This window comes from Acomys russatus, chromosome 17 (genome assembly GCF_903995435.1).
Source record: "Acomys russatus chromosome 17, mAcoRus1.1, whole genome shotgun sequence".
NCBI classification, from domain to species: domain Eukaryota; kingdom Metazoa; phylum Chordata; class Mammalia; order Rodentia; family Muridae; genus Acomys; species Acomys russatus.
The window spans coordinates 30,713,952-30,733,203 of record NC_067153.1 but is presented as its reverse complement, the minus strand read 5'-3'; the positions used below and the strand labels follow the sequence as shown (position 1 = coordinate 30,733,203).

Below are 19,252 nucleotides of genomic sequence, written 5' to 3'. Positions count from 1 at the left end.
CTTCCGATCCCTTAGCTTCTTCAACCTCCCCATACTCCATGGCTCATTGCCCTGTTCTACCACAGTCAAAGGCAGCATTGCAGCAGACTAAGTCCTTTCACACTTCATCACTTTGACATCTTTTCCTAGGTTCCTTTACCCTGGAGGACACTTGTGGTTTACTCTGGAACCATCTTCAACATCCAAAATAAACTCTGTCATTCGTCATTGTTTGGTTGGCAGTGTTACTTATATGTGAGACTTTAATTGTCCTTTGTCATGAAGTCATGTAACATTTTTATAGTTTTCAGGACTTGGACCATAGATATATTTGTCTCTGTCTTTCTTACAATATTGACATATGTAAATCAGATCTCCTTTCCCAAATCTTATGTCCTCTTTTGCTTTCTTATTCACAATTAGTACAAAACCCAAGAATATGTCTTTCCTGATATGTCCACTTCTACTCTCTTATATTATGCCTTATTGTCCTACCCACACTCATTTTTTAAGTAATTCCATCCACATTATTCCCGTGTATGTGTGTGTGTGTGTGTGTGTGTGTGTATGTGTGTGTGTGTGTGTGTGTGTAAAGCATCACTCCTCCCCCATGGTTCTCTTAGTCATTTCACTACACCTTCTACCCAAAGAGCACTGGCTCAAAAGTCCCAATCCTGATCATTATCTGTCATTGCCATTCATAATAATGGTACCAGACACTGTGGTGTCCGACTTACTGTTATTCACTGATGCTTTGTTTTATGTGCTTATATTTTGACTTATTAGCATTACCAGTTCCTACCACCAGAATGCAGACTCCATGAGGACAGGACATTTATACAGCTTAGTCTTGGCTTCATCTGTAGCACAAAGTGGATGTTAAATTGGTAAATAAATGGTTGCATATAAGAATAAATTAGTTATTATACTTTGCAATTTTTGCTAGGCTCAAGTTTCAAAGTACCCCAGGCATTCTGCAGCTAGAGATGAACCATTTGGATTCAGAATAACCCAGGCAGAACAGAATTCTACACATAAGCCTCACTCAGGCCTATTTGCAATGCAATTAAAAATTAGGAACTTACTCTTCTCTCTCTCCCTCTCTCCCTCTCTCTCTCTCTCTCTCTCTCTCTCTCTCTCTCTCTCTCTCTCTCTGTGTGTGTGTGTCTGTCTGTGTGTGTGTGTGTGTGTGTGTGTGTGTGTGTGTGTGTGTGTGTGTGAATGTTGACTTTTAATTGAGGTGTTTAATTCTGGCTAGTATGCTAAGCATATGCATGCTCTGTGTTGAGCCTTCAGTCCCACCATGGGGATTCTTGAACAATCCAGGACAGCATTATTAATCCAGAATCTACAGATGCTGTCCTCAAACCTTGCAGACTGTCAAAGAAAAGTGGCAGATATGCGGTGCCCAGCAGCCCCTAAAGGCAATCCGTGGAGTTCTAGTCCAATAACTTTCAGAGAAGCCGTTAGTGATCAAGTAAAGTTTCCAAATTGATAAAAGTATGGCTTCCAAAATAACAACAAAAACAAAAATAAAACAAATGAAAAACCCAAACAAACAACAACAACAACACAGCATTGTTTGGGAACAAAGCTGGCTTGATCTGTTTTGTTCTCATCCTTGAGAAGCTAATTATCTCAATTCAAAGAGATGTTTATAAAAGAAGCTTGCAAGTTCCAAAGCAGACATCAGAAGTCATAATTTCTAGAAGAGAAGGAAGTATTCTCTTTCCTAGTTGCTTTTCTGCTGTTGTAATGAAACACTTCGATCAAAACTTAGGGGAGGAAAGGATTTATTTCACTTACACTTCCGGGTCACAGTGCACCATTTCATTGAGGGAGATGATGGTAGAAATTCAAGCAGGAATTGAAGCAATAAGCAAGGAGTTGTGCTGATTGCTTTCTTATACAGCCTAGGACCTCCTGCCCAGGAAGCAGAGCTACCCACAGCAGACTGGGCCCTCCTACCTCATTTAACAATTATGACAACCTCCAAAGACATACCCACAGGACAGAATGCTCTCTTGAAAAGCCTTTAATTTGGTTTCTCTTCTTGGGTGACTGTATGATGTGTCATGTTAAAGCTAACTAGGAGTCTCCACTTCTTGGCAGCTTGGAAAACCAACACATCACCTTTAAACCATAGCTTTCCATTGTTTGTCCCCCAAGATCTCATATTAACATCAACATAAAATAAAATTTAAAAACCTCAAAGTCGTTAAAATTTGCAACATTTTAGAAGCTGAAACTCTGGGCTCTTGTAAAATCAAAGACAGATTACATACTTTGTTATTCCAAAAGAGAAGAACTCAGACATTAAAAACAATTGGATCAAAACCAAAGTCCTGCCATGGAAATCAAAATCCTATAGCTCAATATCTGACATCTTATACTCACTCCTGATCTTCTGAGTTCCAAAGGGGTTCTCCAGCTCTGCCACTCCCAGAATGCTCAGTTTTTCTTGTAGCCTTGGTCTGACCCCTCTTCCCACCACTTAAACTAGCTGTTATTTTGACAAATATTGCATGGTCCTGCCTTCTCCACTATCTTGGGGACGCCACTGCAACTTCCTTAATATCGTTTCATGGTCTCTCTTCAGAAACTATGACCCTGACTTTCAGTACCAGTCATCAGCCACTCCAGGTGACACCCTCAATCTTGTACTTTTCCATCCTTTCCAAACCAGCACGACATGGCCAACTCTTCCACACTGTTGAGTACAGCTACCAGCTTGAAATGTTGCCTTGGTTCTCTTGGACCACAGGTTCTATATGACCCTGGGGAAAGTATTTTCCTATTGCTCCAATGAATCGGAGATTTTCCAGCTGAGTCTTACTGGTCTTGTATTGATTACTGTTGATTTTTCAGCCCCAGATGATCAGCGCAGAGGGATTGCTGAAATAGCCTCTCTTCCTCATCTCAATAGAACCTTTGCTGCCATGCCTTCATCGTCTGTACTTTTCTCGTCCTTCTTATCTTCTAAGTTCCCTAAAGAACAGCTCATCAAGTTCTGCCCATAGCACTCCATGGCTTTTAAAGCTAAAAGTTGCAACTGTGTCTATGTTTCTCCCATAAAAAAGTACAAATCATAAAAAAAAAAAAAAAAACCCACAATGGTCAAGTCTATCACAGCAACAACCCACTTCTCTGGTGTTGACTACTGTCCTAATACTGCTTCTGTGGCTGTGATAAAGCACTCTGAGTAGAAGAAACTTAAGGGAGGAAAAGATTTGCTTGCCTTGCATTTCCATGCCACAGTCCATAGCTGAGTGGCATCAGGCTAAGGATTCAAATAGGGCTTTGGAATGGAAACTGTGGGAATGTTGATTGTTGACTCACTCACGGACTCATACTGAGCCAGCCTTCCTCTCCAATTTTAGTTAACCACTGAGTGGACTGGGCTTACTCATGGGAGTATAGGTGAGGGCTTGTAAGAGCATGGATGATGCAGATGCAGCTGCATCATAAAATAGATCATCCCTTCGTTACCTTTCTTAAATAGTCCCAGACCACCTGCCCAGGGAATGATGCTCCCCTTTGGTGTTGACACTTAAACATCAAATAAATTCAAGACAACACTCCACAGATATAGCCAGAGGTCAGACTCATCTGGACAGCCTCCTCAGTTGAAACTCCTTTCCAACCCTAAATTTACAGTTTAAGTTAACGAGAACACAATATTTTCCACTTGTTGACCAATTATCACAAAACTCTATGTGTCAAGAGTGTGTCTCTTTGAAGTTTAGAAAAATGCCCTATATTTGAAACACCATTTTAAATATCGCCATGGAGCCTTTGTACAAGACAAACAAACCCAGTTACTACTAAGTGGTCTGTGTATCTTTTGGTATCATGAGTATAAAAAAAAGTAAAGTACTATTAAATTCCTTGGACATATGAATAATAACTAAATTAATAGTTGAGGTAGGTGTCATAGTTACCTAGATAATCCAAACATCAAAGAGTTTCATACTTCAGAGAAACCCTGTCTCAAAACAAAACAAAACAAAAAAACCAAAACCAAACCAAACCAAAACAACAACAACAACAACAACAAAAAAAAATCAAAATATTTCTTTGGTCACCAAGTCTTATCTTGTACCTAAAATCTATCTCCTTCTCCCTGTCTTGACTTCTCCTGAGTTCTACCTGTGCTTAAAAATCCTTGGTCCATGCTTGACTACTTTTGCATTACTACAAAGCCATAAATGGCCAATATTCCAACATTTTAGGACAAAATTCATAAGTAGTTCACTTGCCAGTAGCATAATTCCAGGCTGACTTGGGGCTTACACTCTGAATGATGTGTCCTCTGTTGTTGTCAGACTCATTATACAGGCACAGGGACTCTAAGGGTATAGACGAAAAGGGCATATACAAAGATGGACCTGGCCTTGGGTTCTTCTGTTGGACAGCCTTATAATGCCTACCATTTGAGCTCTGAAGAGAGAAGCCTTTTTTTTTTTAATCTCTTCAAATTATATACAAATGCCCCAAACATGGACAAATTTCATGAAGTAAAATTTTAATGGGGAAGTACGAGTAAGCTTGTGGATGAGTGTGGGAGAGACTTTAGCCCAGGTATAGCAGGTAGGGCCAGCTTTCAAGTCATCAGAGTTCAAAATTCCCCTGGGGGAAAAATTCATAGACTATGAGCGAATTTGACAGCGAATTCACACCACAATTACAAGATAGCTTTGCAGTTTGTGGGTGTCTTTTTTTTCCACTAGTGACTATTTAAATCAAAGGAAGGGAAGATCAATGAAACTGAATCACTAGTGGCACCTCATCAGGAGCCATTCTGGCAGCAGGTATGGACTGAGAGCTATGGTTAGTAAGCAGAGATGGCTTCTATTATCCTGCCTTTAACTTTGATGCTGATACTTTGTTGATAAGACTTGTGCCTCTGCATAATTTCCCAATCGTCCTCAGTTTGCTAAAGATTCGTTCCAGGTGTCTTCACACCAGTTAACATCCTTACCTTTTGGAGAATATCAATGTTCTCAGCAAAAATTTTCTTCCCAGAAATTTATTATGTAAGTTATCCCTAATTCAAGAAAAAATTCAGAGTATCAAGTTAAAGTCTGTTTAAAACCATAGATTTGATAATTATGGCCAAATTGGCCATTAAAAATTATTTAGCATTTTTCTATTTAAAGGGACAAAATGTGGAGAAAAGAATTTATTTGCTAACATTTGGATTGCGTTTGTGATAAAAAGAAATATCATTTAAAGAATATGTAAGTACATAGAAGGGAAACAAAAGCACATATCATGTAAAGTGTAAAGTATGACCATTTTTTCCTTGGGTACTTCTCTCTGTCTCTCTGTCTCTGTCTCTTTCTCCCTCCCTCCATATCCCTCCTCGTGTGTGTGTGTGTGTGTGTGTGTTTCTGCATTCAAACAAGAAAAGCTCCTACAGTATCAAAATACTTTCATTGAGATACTGGGAAATAACTTGAAAAAATGGACAAATTATTAAAATATTTGTTTATTGTTCACCCTGGAAATCTGTTGAGAAATTCAGTTTAGATCTAGAACCAAGAAGATGTTTAACATTAGTGTTTTCACAAAGTGGCTGCATTAGTAGGTAAATGACAGATGGATAGATAGATAGATAGATAGATAGATAGATAGATAGATAGAAAGAAAATGATGATATATAAATAGATTATAGATATAATAAATAGATGATATATAAATAGATGATAGACAGATGATAGATTGATAGATATATGATAGATAGATATGATAAATAGATGATAGATAGAGATGATAGATATAAATAGATGGTAGATAGGTGGTTGGTAGATAGATGATAGGTAGGTAGGTAGACAGATGAGAGATAGCCAGGTGAATTGCCAAAACTTGTATAGAAGACATGACCATTTTTAAGAGCATATATACTTAACCCCACTCAAAGATGTTATCAACTTGGCTTGTATAGAAGAATTGAGATAATGAGACTTTCAAAAATCCCTTCAGAGGCAGATCTGATCCCTTACATTATTTTTCCAGCAAAACTAACACGCTTTCTGAGGTTAACAAGAGAAGTAAACAGCTGCCTCAAGTCCATGGTCACTAAAAGACGCTGCCTTAGATGGCAGCATATTAATGCTTTGCTCAGGGACTTCCAATTGGACAAACATAGAACAGCTCATAGCCTCAGGATTCATCTTTTAAAATAAACTCCCTCTATGAGTAGGCATCTCAACTCATTTCAAGTAATGGCTATTTTTCCTTCATCATTAGCATCTCTATGTTTTTCTAGTAAAGTGATCAAAGATAGTTCCTCTTTTGTGTGCAGTGGCGATGGCAGTGTGAGAGAGCTACTAGGTAATGAAGATTACCATGCAACAGCCACTCCACATGTATTTATAAATTTAATTTAATCCTTACCAGTAAACAGTCTTTGTCTATTATTTTTATTTTAGAAGTTAGAAGCCTGAAAACAAATACTGCTTGTGCTTGGGATTTAAATCAAGGTGAGCTGATGTTCTTGCAGTTACGTTCTTGTGAGTGGTCTGCTGAGATCTGAAGTTTCAAGGAAGGTAAAAGCAGAATTACAAGGGGGGGGGGGAGGCATAGAGCTCTAGTCTCACTCCACTCATGACAGGGCTTATAGTCCAAGTGCACAGTCCATAGAACCACCTCCTTGTCCTGCAAGGGTCGACAAATGTTATGCAAATATTTTCTGGAATTTTTTGACAGATTTAATGTGTGTGTGTGTGTGTGTGTGTGTGTGTGTGTGTGTGTGTGTGTGTGTGTGTGTACTGCATATGTATGGGGGTCTCCAAAGGCTAGAATAAGACATTGGGTGCCCTGGAGCTGGAGTTGCAGAGAGTTTCTAGCAGTCTAATGAGGATACTGAGAAGCTACCTTGGATGTTCTGCAAAAGCATCAAATGTTCTCAATCACTGCAACGTTTTCCCAGTCCCCAAGATTATTTATATTCTTTATATGAAAACACTATTCGTGACCAAGGGGTTCACATCATAGAGTTTAAGACATTTTAGATTCAGAATGAGAAATTTCCTAAGCCAAATTCAAACTTGATATGTTTTTTCAGTTCAAATACATTTATCTTTATTAATATATAAAACGTATGCATGTGGTCATACTTAAATTTAACAGCTTTCAAAAGCAGGGCAGAAATCTACCACTCAAACATTGAGACTTTCACTTCAACATTCTGTTTGTTATTGCACACAGTGTTTCTCCAGTAAAAACCCTCACACATGGGGCCAACAGTTCTTTTCTGTGGAGGTCAATTTCAACCGCGGAAGGAAAGACCTGGGTCTGAGAGCACAGCTTCTTCAGAAGCCCTAATATCTAGTCAAAGCAATGGGTCCTTTGAAAAGACTTATTATTACAGCAAACCACAAATCCAAATGTTACTGAGGAGAGAGAGGATTTACCTTTGACCCCTCGCCTATCTGCTTCTTTCCATAAGGAGCCTGGATTAAAAGAGAACATTTACTTGCTGTGCTGCCTTAAGTCACTAAACTTCTCTGAGTTACATTTTAATTATCTATAAAATGAAGGCAGTAATAATACAGAGGTTCCTCATTATCTCAGTTTTATTATGAGTCTGCACCATAATGAGGCTACACAGGAAAGCAAAAGCCATCATAACATGAAAATATTCTCTAATGCTCTAATGAGTTGGTCATTTATAAAATTAGTCTGTTCCTCACATCCCTTCCATCTGAAGAGTCATATCTATCTCCAACCATTAAATCAATGTCTTTGATCATTAGTCTATAAATATCATGCAAATCCTTTGTTAAACAAAGTACTAAGTCTCAGAAAGGCTTCAGAGTTTTAAGCAACAAGAGAGTAGTTACGGAGAACAGTATGAATCACACAGAGCCACTGGCATACATGGATTTGGCCTACTTAAGTAGCTCAAAACTTAGAAGAGAGAAAAGATAAAGCTGGTGACAAGGTGGGAATTTTAGAGCAAAAGGATTTAAATATAAGAATAATAAAAGTCCTTGGGAAAACTGATTAAACCTTGCCCACTGCTCAAAAGTGATCTTCTTGTACACTGTGTGTTGTAAGTTAATTAAATATGAAAGGATGTTGCACTGTTCTCACATCATTTTGCCTGAAATTATATCCCTTTAATAAAATCCATTATTTTCAAAAGTTGGCACTCATATATAAGTAAAAGTACATTTTAAAAGAAGAATAACAATGTTTTTGCTACTTTAACTATTTTTTTAAAAGATAAGGCCTTAATTGAGTCCTTTCCCCCTTTGAGACCATGAAATTTGTTGCAGTTTTAAGTATAGTCCCATGTAGTGAATAATTATCCTTGCATACAAAAGCTCTCTTTTTTCCACATTACTTCCTATTGTTACAAAGAACAAATGAGATGAGACTTGCATTTGGTGAATTCTAAAGTGCTATATTAATGTTAGAATATTCACTTTGTTTCTGAAGAAGGCTGTGTTTACTATGTGCAAATTCCTTTCACCTCACCTGCATTATTTATTTTGTTCTCAAAACAACATCCTGTCCAAAGTATAAAAGAAAATAAATCTGCTCAAGGCCATACAGCTCTTAGGTGGATTAGCTACAGTGAGATCCAAAATTGGCCGTTCTCCTTCCTGGGATCTTCATTCCATCCGTTTATACTATGGGAATGGAACATTTTCTAGTTCAGGAGTGGTCATATATCTGAATTTCACAGGTTCTCCTTGACACATTAATTTAAGAAGTATTTATTGGCCACCCACTTCCCATGAAATGTCAGCCTGGATTCTAGGGGTACAATAGTAATCAATTTGAGCAATGTCTTATACTCACACAGGCTGCCTTCTAGTGTGTGCATCATACTAACAATGAAGCAAATAATTTAGCAGAAAAGAAACCTTGTTGTTGTGTTTAAATATCCTATAAAAAGTAATGTGACATAGAGTCTGCCATATACAAAATATTGAATCACTTTTTATTAATAAACTAATGTAATTTTCACAATGACTGTTGAAGGGAGTATTATAAACTTCATTTACTGAAAGAAAGCAATTAAAGGCAGTGATGTCAAGTACCTGTTTCTTGTCATGTAACTAGTAGTGAAAGACCAAGCTTCAACATTCACTGATCTGTCAATGGCACTTGTACAAGATAACAGAATAGCTGATCCATAACTACAGTTGTTCCCTGGAATATTTCATAAGTAACCGCACATTCTATTACTTTTATAAAATATAACAGATTGTGTTAAACAGCAAATTTCTCAAGGCTTTCTTCTGCTAAATTGGAAGGCTAAGAATTGAAGTACATCACATAAGAATACACTTTGTCACTATTTGTACAACCGTTTGGGTTCCCACCATCTCTTTAGGGATTTCCAAAAACTTTTATTAATATTCACTCAAGTACTCCATAGAACAATTGTTTGCCTCTCAACAATACTAGAACCATCCCCAAGAGTTCTGCTGCTACTGCATAAGTGAACATGGAAAATGTATGACCACTAGACGAACAGGAGACTGGAGATAGGTAATTTTTTAGCTGATTTCATCTCTTTCCAGTTGCCTACTTAGTTCCTGTAGGATCAGCCATGATCCTTGCTCATCCCTAGATCTGAAGATCAGAGAAAATGATGACCATATTTCCAATGAGAACAAATAGTAGTTCTCTTGAGTTGTATCATTAATCCTTTCAGGGACATTTGTATTGTGTTACTTATTCTGCAGCCTAATGAGGCATAAAAGAAAAATCTCTTTCCTTTATCTGCCTCTAAATGCAGATCTAAATAATTATTCCTGCAACTGGAGACTGAAGTTAATTTGAAATAAAGACTCATCTGGGGGAAATTTTCACTTGTCTAAGCAATAGAATCAAATGTGTAAAGGCATTGTCATAAAACCGTCACCTTGTGACTTTTCTTTTAACAGTTGTGTCTCAATTTTACAATCCCTTCACTTGGTGTATGCCTGCTGGACTTGAATGTGTCATAAAAAATTTCCATACGTATGCAACAAAGTGAGTGTGTGGATTAAATCTATTTAATTTGGAAATTATTGCATTTATTAAATCATTTTCTCATTCAATAACAAATATGCCAAACCTTACATTAGGGCTGGTGATGCAGAGCACTGCTATACTGTTGTCAGCTTGAAGGAATTTTGAGTGTATCTGGGAGAAGCAAGGAGTTAAATTTAAAGGTGAGACTTCAAAATTAAAAGTAAAATAAATAAATAAATAAATGAATAAAAGCACGAATGGTAGTTTTCTCCACTAGCCTCCCATGCTCATTTCAAACTCTCTCTGAAATTATCCTTATTCATTAGAGACTGGTCTTCTAGACTTCTCTCTCCAAACACCAGGGATGTGATGCACTCTATCAGTAGCACTGAATGAAGTCCTAAATGTACTTGCTTGAGGAAATGCATCATGGCATTGGTTTGAGAGACATTTTTTTGGGAAAAAATACCAAAGAATTTTTTGTTGGTTTGGTTTGGTTTGGTTTTTTGAGAGAGAGTTCTCTGTATAATTGAGGTCTGGCTGTCCTGGACTTGCTTTGTAGACCAGCCTAGCCTCTAATTCACAGAGATCTGCCTGCCTCCCTGAGTGCTAGGATTAAAGGCATGTGTCATTCTGCCCAGCCTCCAAAAAGATTTTTTATGAATCTTTCATTTCTAAAGTATATTGAGGACTCCCTTATTATTAAAATTAGCTTGAGTGTTTGTTGAGTACACGCCGACTCTCAAATATTCAAAGTAGCTATAGTCAGCCCACCAAGTTCCTAATCAGAAACTGTCTTAAAGAATATATAATATGTTGTGTTTATATTCAGTTATATCTTCTGTGTGAAATAAAAATAACTTAGTTATAGCTGTTCAAATGTCAAGAATTACAAAGAGAAACACAAAATTTTTGTCCTTTAAGCACACAAGGATTAGGCATGCTAAATATTCTAAAACCACACAGTGTAGATTAAAAAATATAACTACAACTAAGTAAGTGCAATCAAATTCCTTCAAAGCTTTAAAATGTTGTGGCCATAGTCTTCAAACTTCAGAGCTAGTGCTAAGATTGTGCACATGGAAAGAAATAATGTTTATTAATGTAAAGACAGAAGTAGATGATATAGGTCAGGATCATTATACAGATGAGCAGATGATAAATGGAGAGATAGATAACAGATAGGTAATGTGTAGGCAGATATCCAATTTGTGTTTAATGAAGACAAAATATTAATATTGAAAACCAAAATAGATGGATGGTGCATCCAATACTCGTCATACATTTTGTCTCATTGGGGAAATACATTTTCTGCAGCACCTCTATTCCCACATACTTACAGCTCAGGGAAGAAGGATCAAAGGCACAAAGAGGGCCCACAACTTTTAACCTTGACTCCTTGGGGTAAACTTCAGAATGAGAATGGAGAAAACTGAAAGAAACGCTAATAGTTTGGAGACAAAGTTAGTTTTTGGAGAAAGACATCATGAAAGGCATGAGGGAGAAGAGTGAGGGTAGAAAGGACCATGATGGCTATGATGTTGGTACTCTTTGTGTCTTTGTGAAAGAGTAGCAGTGTTTTGTTCACCTTGTTCACTTTGCCAACACCACCCCTATCTCCAAAATCTTTCAGTGAAATGTACAACACAGAATGAACCGAATGCCTCACAAGAGCACTTTTGTTTCTGCCACTTTGCTGGCAATGGAAAGAAGAAATTGTTCTCAGCGTCTATATCGTAAAATGGGAGCAATGTACTTGGGAGAAAGAAGTTAATTCTGATATGATGTCTTGCTTTAGAAGCAAGAACTCAGCACCCAAGGTGGGTAAGAGAATGTAGGCATTGACCCTCCAATCACCCAGACCTTACCACTCAATAGTATATGAACAAGAAGAATCTACCATAATTCTGCAGATCCTGTTAGAGCCAGGCTCCTTGTGAAGCTCAAAGATTAGTTTACATCTGAGCAAGATATATGCTGGGGAGTTACTACAAGTATCCATTTATTTAACAGCTTTAGAAATACAACAGGTGCACGTATCCATTCATATCTTCCCATACATGAGATAGTGTGTGTACAATATGTTATTATATTATTAGCATTTAATCCGATGATAGCATTTGGTTATGTATGGTCAATTTATTCTGAGCTTACTTAGTTGTCTTGTTTGTACTGGGTAATATTATGGGGAGGTCTGAGGGAATGGTAAAGGTTGACAAAGATATATAGTTCTCCGTCCTAAAAAGGACAGAGAAATATCCTAGAATGACATTTCTATATGACTCTAAGTGTTGCAGCATCCTTCACGTCAACTTCCCATCTGAACCTAAAGTAAAATTTTGTAAGTCTGGGATCAGTTGGTGAGGAGAAGAGCTTCCCCTCTCTGATGACTCATAGGGAGGAAGAGGGAGGAAGGGTGGGACTGGGAGGAGATGAGGGAGGGGCCTACGATTGGGATGTTAAGTGAATTAAATTTTTAAAAATTAAAATTAAAATAAAGTAAAAAAAAAAAAAAAAAAAAAAGAATCAAACAGGCATGACTTGCATGTTGCCAATCCTCTTTGTTCATATCTGCCCATGGGGAGCGCCTTCTGCTCTGGTCCTGTTTCCTTGAGATGAACCAACACAGGTTAGGGATAGACATTCTGAACATGCTGTTTTGTATCCAGTCCCTCTCAGTCACCACTCATGAGAGTTACCATTTTACTTAATGGCAAGTCTAACTGTAAGTCCACGGTTCAAGTCAGGCTTAAGCTGGTAGAAAGTGCAGTCATCCCCTGAGATCTAAAGAACTTTTCTCAGTGTATGCTTACTAAAATAAGGCTAAGAGTCTGATCCCTCTTGATCTTACTCTTAGACATTTTCTAAGTTGATTCCAAACTTGTGCTAGAGGCCAGAAGACGTTTGATTAATTATCACCCTTAAAGCCAATGGTACAATCTATTTCCTCGGAGAACTGGGCCATTACTAAAACAGAAATAATCAGGTAATTGATGGCAATTGCCTTGCAGCTATGCCTTGGATGTCATTTCTAAAAAGGAAGCCAATTTTCTAAAAATGCATGTTAAATGCCGTACACAATTGATTCTGTATGCCAGTTAGTCAAGGAGGCTGTGACTTAGGGGGCTATTCATTTTTATTTTACTTCAATAAATGTTAAAAGCTTCTAAATCACTTGTAACAATTAGGACAATTAACTGTGTGCAGACCATAATGTTGGAGCCTCTTTTAATTTCTGATTCCTTCTTTACTACAATTCACTTTGATGAAGCACACCCCCAGAACAGCAGTGTTCTCAGCTCCCCTTTTTCATATACACTGTACCATCCATTCGAGTTTAAGTATCTTATTCAGAATTTCTTAAGTAAGGAAGAAATAGCCATCCTTCACCACCTTTCACAAAGTTGAGAAATTTTGACAGATCTTGACTACTAACAGGTTTGTGAGTTCTACATTTCTCAACAAGTTTATAGATGACCTATTTCACTGAGTGTTCCAATAACCAGCAAGAAAGACTGGATCATGGGATATTTTAGTGATGTGAATATATGTAATTCTTCTCAGAATAGGTTCAAATGTTTTCACATATTAACATAGGTTTCAAATATCTTTCTAGAGGTACACGAGAAGGGAAGATAAAGAATGGAGCACATAATGGAATATCTATGACATGAACATAGAAGGGGGGATTATTGTACAAGAGGATAACCAAAAGAGGAGTATGGTTCTGCACCCAAGGCTCAGGGAACATTGCAAAAGGCTTGAGGGAGAAATATTTTCAGAGCCAGAATAACAGTTTGTTGTGATATTAGCCTTCTAGGAATATCAGAAGCCACACCCATAGTCTCACCAACATGATGGCCTAAATAGGAGATGAACTAGGACAACAGCAGGCATGTTAATGTGGATGAGGGGAAAGCCTAGGAGTCTTCAGTCCTACACAAAAAATGCAGGTAACTAAAGAACACCAAGAATAGGAGAAAGGTTCCTCCAGAGAGAAGAGCACACTAACTAGTTCCCCAATACCAATTATTCAGCCCTAAAAATGTGTGTAAACAATGCATTAAAAAGAGGCCACAAATTTGTAATAGAACAAAGAGGGATATAAAGGAGGGTTTGAGGGAACAAAGAAAAATGGAAATAATATAATAGATAAGTAGATGATTGATAGATAGATAGAAGTTGCAATGTGCAACCCAATACTTTGCATATTAATTTTAAAATTTTAAAATTTAGTAAAGAAAAATTAAAATGGAGTATCATTGTGAAATGCTTCAGGGAGCTATAGTGGAGTGAAGCTGACACTTAGTAAACTTTAAGGTCTGGTGCTCTAAAATATGACTCATTTTATCTTTGTAACAGTCTTATCCCCATGTTCTCAGCTTTAGTTTACACAAGTGCATCCCTGCTGTGTGGTGTGAGGCAGTTCTCCAGAGCTGAGCAAGGTGAGATTCTGATTCAGTATATTCAAAACATCTCAGAAAATTATATTTTTCTTATCAATCTTCTCCACATTATACTAATATTTTTGGCATGCGGAATGCACTTGGAAAAATACTGCACAGTACATATCGTCACTATATCTGAATTTTAATTGAGCAGACAAAAATCAAGAAGGTTTGATAACTTGTTTGAAGACATCTAATCTTAGGAAAGATAGAAATAATGTTTCTGCTGTTGAGAGTAAGCCACTTATTCTTACCAGGAATGAGAAAAGGGTTAAGAAAGAATGGAAAAGCCAGGCATGGTGGTACAGGCCTGTAATCTCACAAGTCAGGGAGGCAGAGGCAGGCATATCTCTGTGAGTTTGAGGCCAGCCTGGCTTAAAAAGTGAGTTCAGGAGAGCTAAGACTCCAAAGAGAAAAACCTATATTTAAAAACAAAAACAAAACAACAAAGGAAGGAAGGAAATGAGAGACCATGGATTGTTAGAGAATTATCATGGAAATAGAAAATACCAAGAGGGTTTTTAGATTCTGTGAAGGCAGAGTATCTGGTATCAAACCTGCAAAGAGGAATGTTTAAGAGGTAAACAACACACTAAAATAACCATATCCAGACACTGTTCCACGGCCAACACAGGGACTATTCAGTAAAGCAGAAGGAAAACAAAGTAAATAGTTCATTTGTACTAGCTTTCCATGGTATGGTAACCCACACCACAAAATAAAGCCCAAAACAAGTGCAAAAGTCTCACTGGCTACAGCAAGTAGACTAGAATCTGAAGCCTCTGAGATGACGAGACATTTTATTACATAGGAGAAATCAAAGTTAAGGTTCTCCAAAGTCTACATAAGCATCTTCCCTAGGACTCATGACAAGCTCTTACCCCCGCACATCTATAGGGTAAGACTCCAGTGTCCTGTGTCATAGTCAAAGTTCTATTCCTGTGAGGAGATGACATGGTTATAGCAACACTTATAAAAGACAGCATTTAATTGGGGCTTGCTTACATTCAGAGGTTTAGTGCATTATAATGGGAAGCTTAGCAGCACACAGGCAAACATAGTGTTGCAGAGTTACCTGACAGTTCTATATCTAAGCAGAGAGCATGGGAGGAGAGAGAGAGAGAGAGAGAGAGAGAGAGAGAGAGAGAGAGAGAGAGAGAGAGAGAGAGAGAGAGAGAGAGAGAGAGAGAGAGAGAGAGAGAGAGAGAGAGAGAGAGAGAACTGACCACTAGGCTTGGCTTGAGCATTACAAGTCCAAAGCTTATTACCAGAGACACACTTCCTCCAACAAGGCCACACCTACTCCAACAAGGCCATACCTCTGAATCCTTCCCAAGCAACTCCATTCCCTAATGAACAAGCATTCAAATCTATGATCCTGTGGAGTCCATTGTAACTCAAACCATCACCTCCTGCCTGAAGAAAAACCAGAAGCTAGGGAACTGAACAGAAGCCTCAAGGCTTCAGAGTGTTAATAAAAAATGTGTCTCTGTGTGTCTGTGTGTTCAAACCTAATGAGATTTCAAAGCAAATCAGGATGAAGGATTTGTCCGAACAGCTTTCCCCTTATGTATGTAAAACTTAACTCTCTCTAGAGCAGTGGTTCTCAACCTTCCTAATGCCGCATCCCTTTAATACAGTTCCTCATGTTGTGGTGACCCCAATCATAAAATTATTTTTATTGATACTGTTATGAATAGTAATTTAAATATCTGTGTTGTCCAATGAACTTTGGTGACCATTCTGAAAGGGTCATTAGACCCTCAGAGGAGGCATAACCCACAGATTGAGAACTACTGCTCTAAAGTATGGTGGCATAACAGAGGGACACTAAAATTTATCATGTACTCTAAAGTTAAAACTCACCACCAAAGGAAAATAATAAGAAACAAAGACTAGTAATTGTGCTGGCTAATTTTATGTCAACTTGACACAATCTACAGTCATCAGAGAGGAGGAAGCCTCAACTGAGGAAATGCCTCTATATTATCTGGCTATAGACAAGCCTCTTAGGGCATTTTCTTAATTTGTGTTTGACGTGGAAGGGCCTACCTGTTGTGAGTGCTGCCATCTCTGGGCTGGTGGTCTCAGGTTCTATAAGAAAGCAGTATGAACAATCTATGAGGAGGAAGCCAGTAAACTGCACCTCTCCATGGCCTCTGCATCAGCTCCTGCTTCCAGGTTCCTGCCCTGCTTGAGTTCCTGTACTGTCTTCCTTCAGTGATAAACAGTGATTTAGAAGTGCAAGCTGAATAAACCCTTTGTTCTCCCAAGATACTTTTGTCGTGGTGTTTAGTCCCAGCAATAATAACCCTGACTTAGACAATAATCAATCAGTGGTAAAGACTCAGATAAAAAAAATCAGTGATAGAGACTCAGAAATGTCATAAATATTACCATTAGTGGACAATCTTCAAAATGACTGATTAGTCTCCTACAAATATCAAAGAGGAGACAAAGTAGGTAATAATCTGAAATATTTCAATAGTGTATTAGGAAAAAAATAGATCACGTACATTAAAGATGCATGAATACAATTTATAAAATTAAAATTTCATTGCATTAGAGATATGTGACATAATAGAAGGTAATATTAATGAATTAAAGATCTATTCAATTATAAAACAGTTTATTATAAAGAACAGGGAGAGAAAAGAAAACCTGGGGAGTGCTTAACAAGCATTTCAGATGAACTCAATATGACTAATGGGAGTTCCAACCAAAAAAAAAAAAAAAAAAAAAAAAAAAAAGGAAGGAAGAAAGAAAAATACCATATGTTTGAATAAACGCTGACTGAGAAAGTTTGGGATTGATAGAAGGCAACATCCAAGCTCAAGACATTTAGTAAAGCCCATGCAAGATTTAAGAGTCAATATATATTTAAATATATTCAAATCACTTTAACCAACAGAAGAGTAAGCCTCAATTTTAAGGGTTGGAAGACAAATTAACTTCAAATGAGCAACAATAAAAGTGATAGTAAACTTGTGACCAGAAACTATGGAACCTAATAAAAAGTGGAGCTGCCAGCCTTGAAAACCCTCTGAAAGTAAAAATCAGACAATAAAAGTCTGAGGTAAATGCAAACGCTGAAGGAATATACTGCCAGCGGACATGTGTACAGGACAGTATCTCTTATGGAAGTACAGACCACTACAGGAACAAATAGAACATAGTAGAAAAAGCCGACAGCTCTTCTCTTCTGCAAGGTTACCCAGTAAAGGCCTGTATTTTGAGTCACAGGAAATACTGCTGAAATATGAGCAGAAACATTAATCCAAATCTCTCTATAAGCCATACAAGATGCTGTTTTGTGACTATTTATTAAGATGAAATGTCACTGATGTTGTGGAAGTTTTGAGTTACATGTAAACATGTTTTCGTTTTAATCCCAGGAGTGGGAAATGGTGGCTTCTTCAGTTTGTCCAAAGCTGATAGCTGCCTTGTGAGAAGGCATGTGATGTTTGTTAGCTGTGATCCACCTTGTACAGTGGTGTGGCCTTTGCCAGTTGGGATAAAAGCCAGACTGAGAAACTAGGGACTCAGGGAAAGAAGAACGTTGGTGCTTCTCCCACCCCTACCTCCCGCCTCCTATCCGTGTTGCTCCTGGTTGTTGTTGATGCGGTCAACAAAGATATTCTGAAATGGAGATTGGATTTACCCCCAAGGCATGACGACCATAAACAGCAGGAAGTAGCTAAGGAAAATTCTGCTGCCTCTCCCCATTGACCTTTCTCTCCTACCTCGTGTTGGGGTATTGGAAAGTAGTAGGGAGAAAGATATTTCAGAAACCCAAAATAAAAATATGCCTACACGGCGGTGATGTCAAGCATCAGCGCCAAGCCTGCTGCGCGCGTTTGTGAAGCCGCTCATCCCTTTTGCTGTCGTGCGGAGCCCACTGAGGAGTCGCCATGAGCAAGGCCCACCCTCCCGAATTGAAGAAATTTATGGACAAGAAGTTATCATTGAAGCTAAATGGTGGCAGACATGTGCAAGGAATACTGCGGGGCTTCGACCCCTTCATGAACCTTGTGATTGATGAGTGTGTGGAGATGGCAACCAGCGGGCAGCAGAACAACATCGGCATGGTGGTCATCAGAGGAAACAGCATCATTATGTTAGAAGCCTTGGAAAGAGTCTAAACAATGTTCAGCAGAGGTGCCCACATCCCTCCCCAAAGAGCCTGTGTGACTGACGTAGAATTGGGTCATGTACATTTTCGTATGAAACTTTTTGCTAAATAAACTTTTGTGATACTCAAAAAAAAATATGCCTACACAATAAAATTGACCCAATCCAGAATACTGGCATGTGTACATGCTATATAGGCCAGAATTGAATCTGTTAATTTCCCAGGTTCATTTTCACTGCCTCACGCACTGTTACATAAATCAGTTTGTTTTTATAACAAACATTTTTGTCACATACTATCTAAGAGTACAAGAGGAAAAAAAGCAATAAAGTTAAAAGAAAAAAAATCAGTGTGTGCAAGATTGAATGAGAAAAGTGTATATAAGAGGAGATGACTGATTTCTAAATTTGGAAAGCTGAGAATCCACTTGACAAAAGCTATAATGGAGGAAGTAGGGCAGATAGAAGATACAGAGAAGTCAAAATTGTTACTACATCCTCTAAACTTTCTTCAGGGAAGGGCACAGCACTCCTAGCCTCCTAGTCCTGCATCATATAATATGATACATGGGGTTCACATGTGGCCTCTGATGCACAAATTTAATAAAATAAAAACTTTATTTTCCTGGTTACACTAGCCAAATGTGACATAATTTTACTATAAACATAGAATATATAATTTTACTATATAGATACTAGATATTAGATTTTACAAT

General features: G+C 37.9%; 1 protein-coding gene across 1 annotated transcript; it reads left to right on the top strand.

Moving 5' to 3' along the window:
- The first annotated feature begins 18,235 nt into the window (after positions 1-18,235).
- On the top strand, positions 18,236-18,558 carry LOC127201855 (small nuclear ribonucleoprotein G). Its single transcript, XM_051160549.1, has one exon. It carries the CDS (start codon positions 18,317-18,319, stop codon positions 18,545-18,547), a length of 231 nt encoding a protein of 76 aa, XP_051016506.1. The 5' UTR covers positions 18,236-18,316; the 3' UTR covers positions 18,548-18,558.
- The last annotated feature ends 694 nt before the right edge of the window (positions 18,559-19,252 follow it).

Coding starts and splice junctions, on each gene's coding strand:
- LOC127201855 (XM_051160549.1), top strand. CDS start 18,317: ATGAGCAAGGCCCACCCTCCCGAATTGAAGAAATTTATGGACAAGAAG.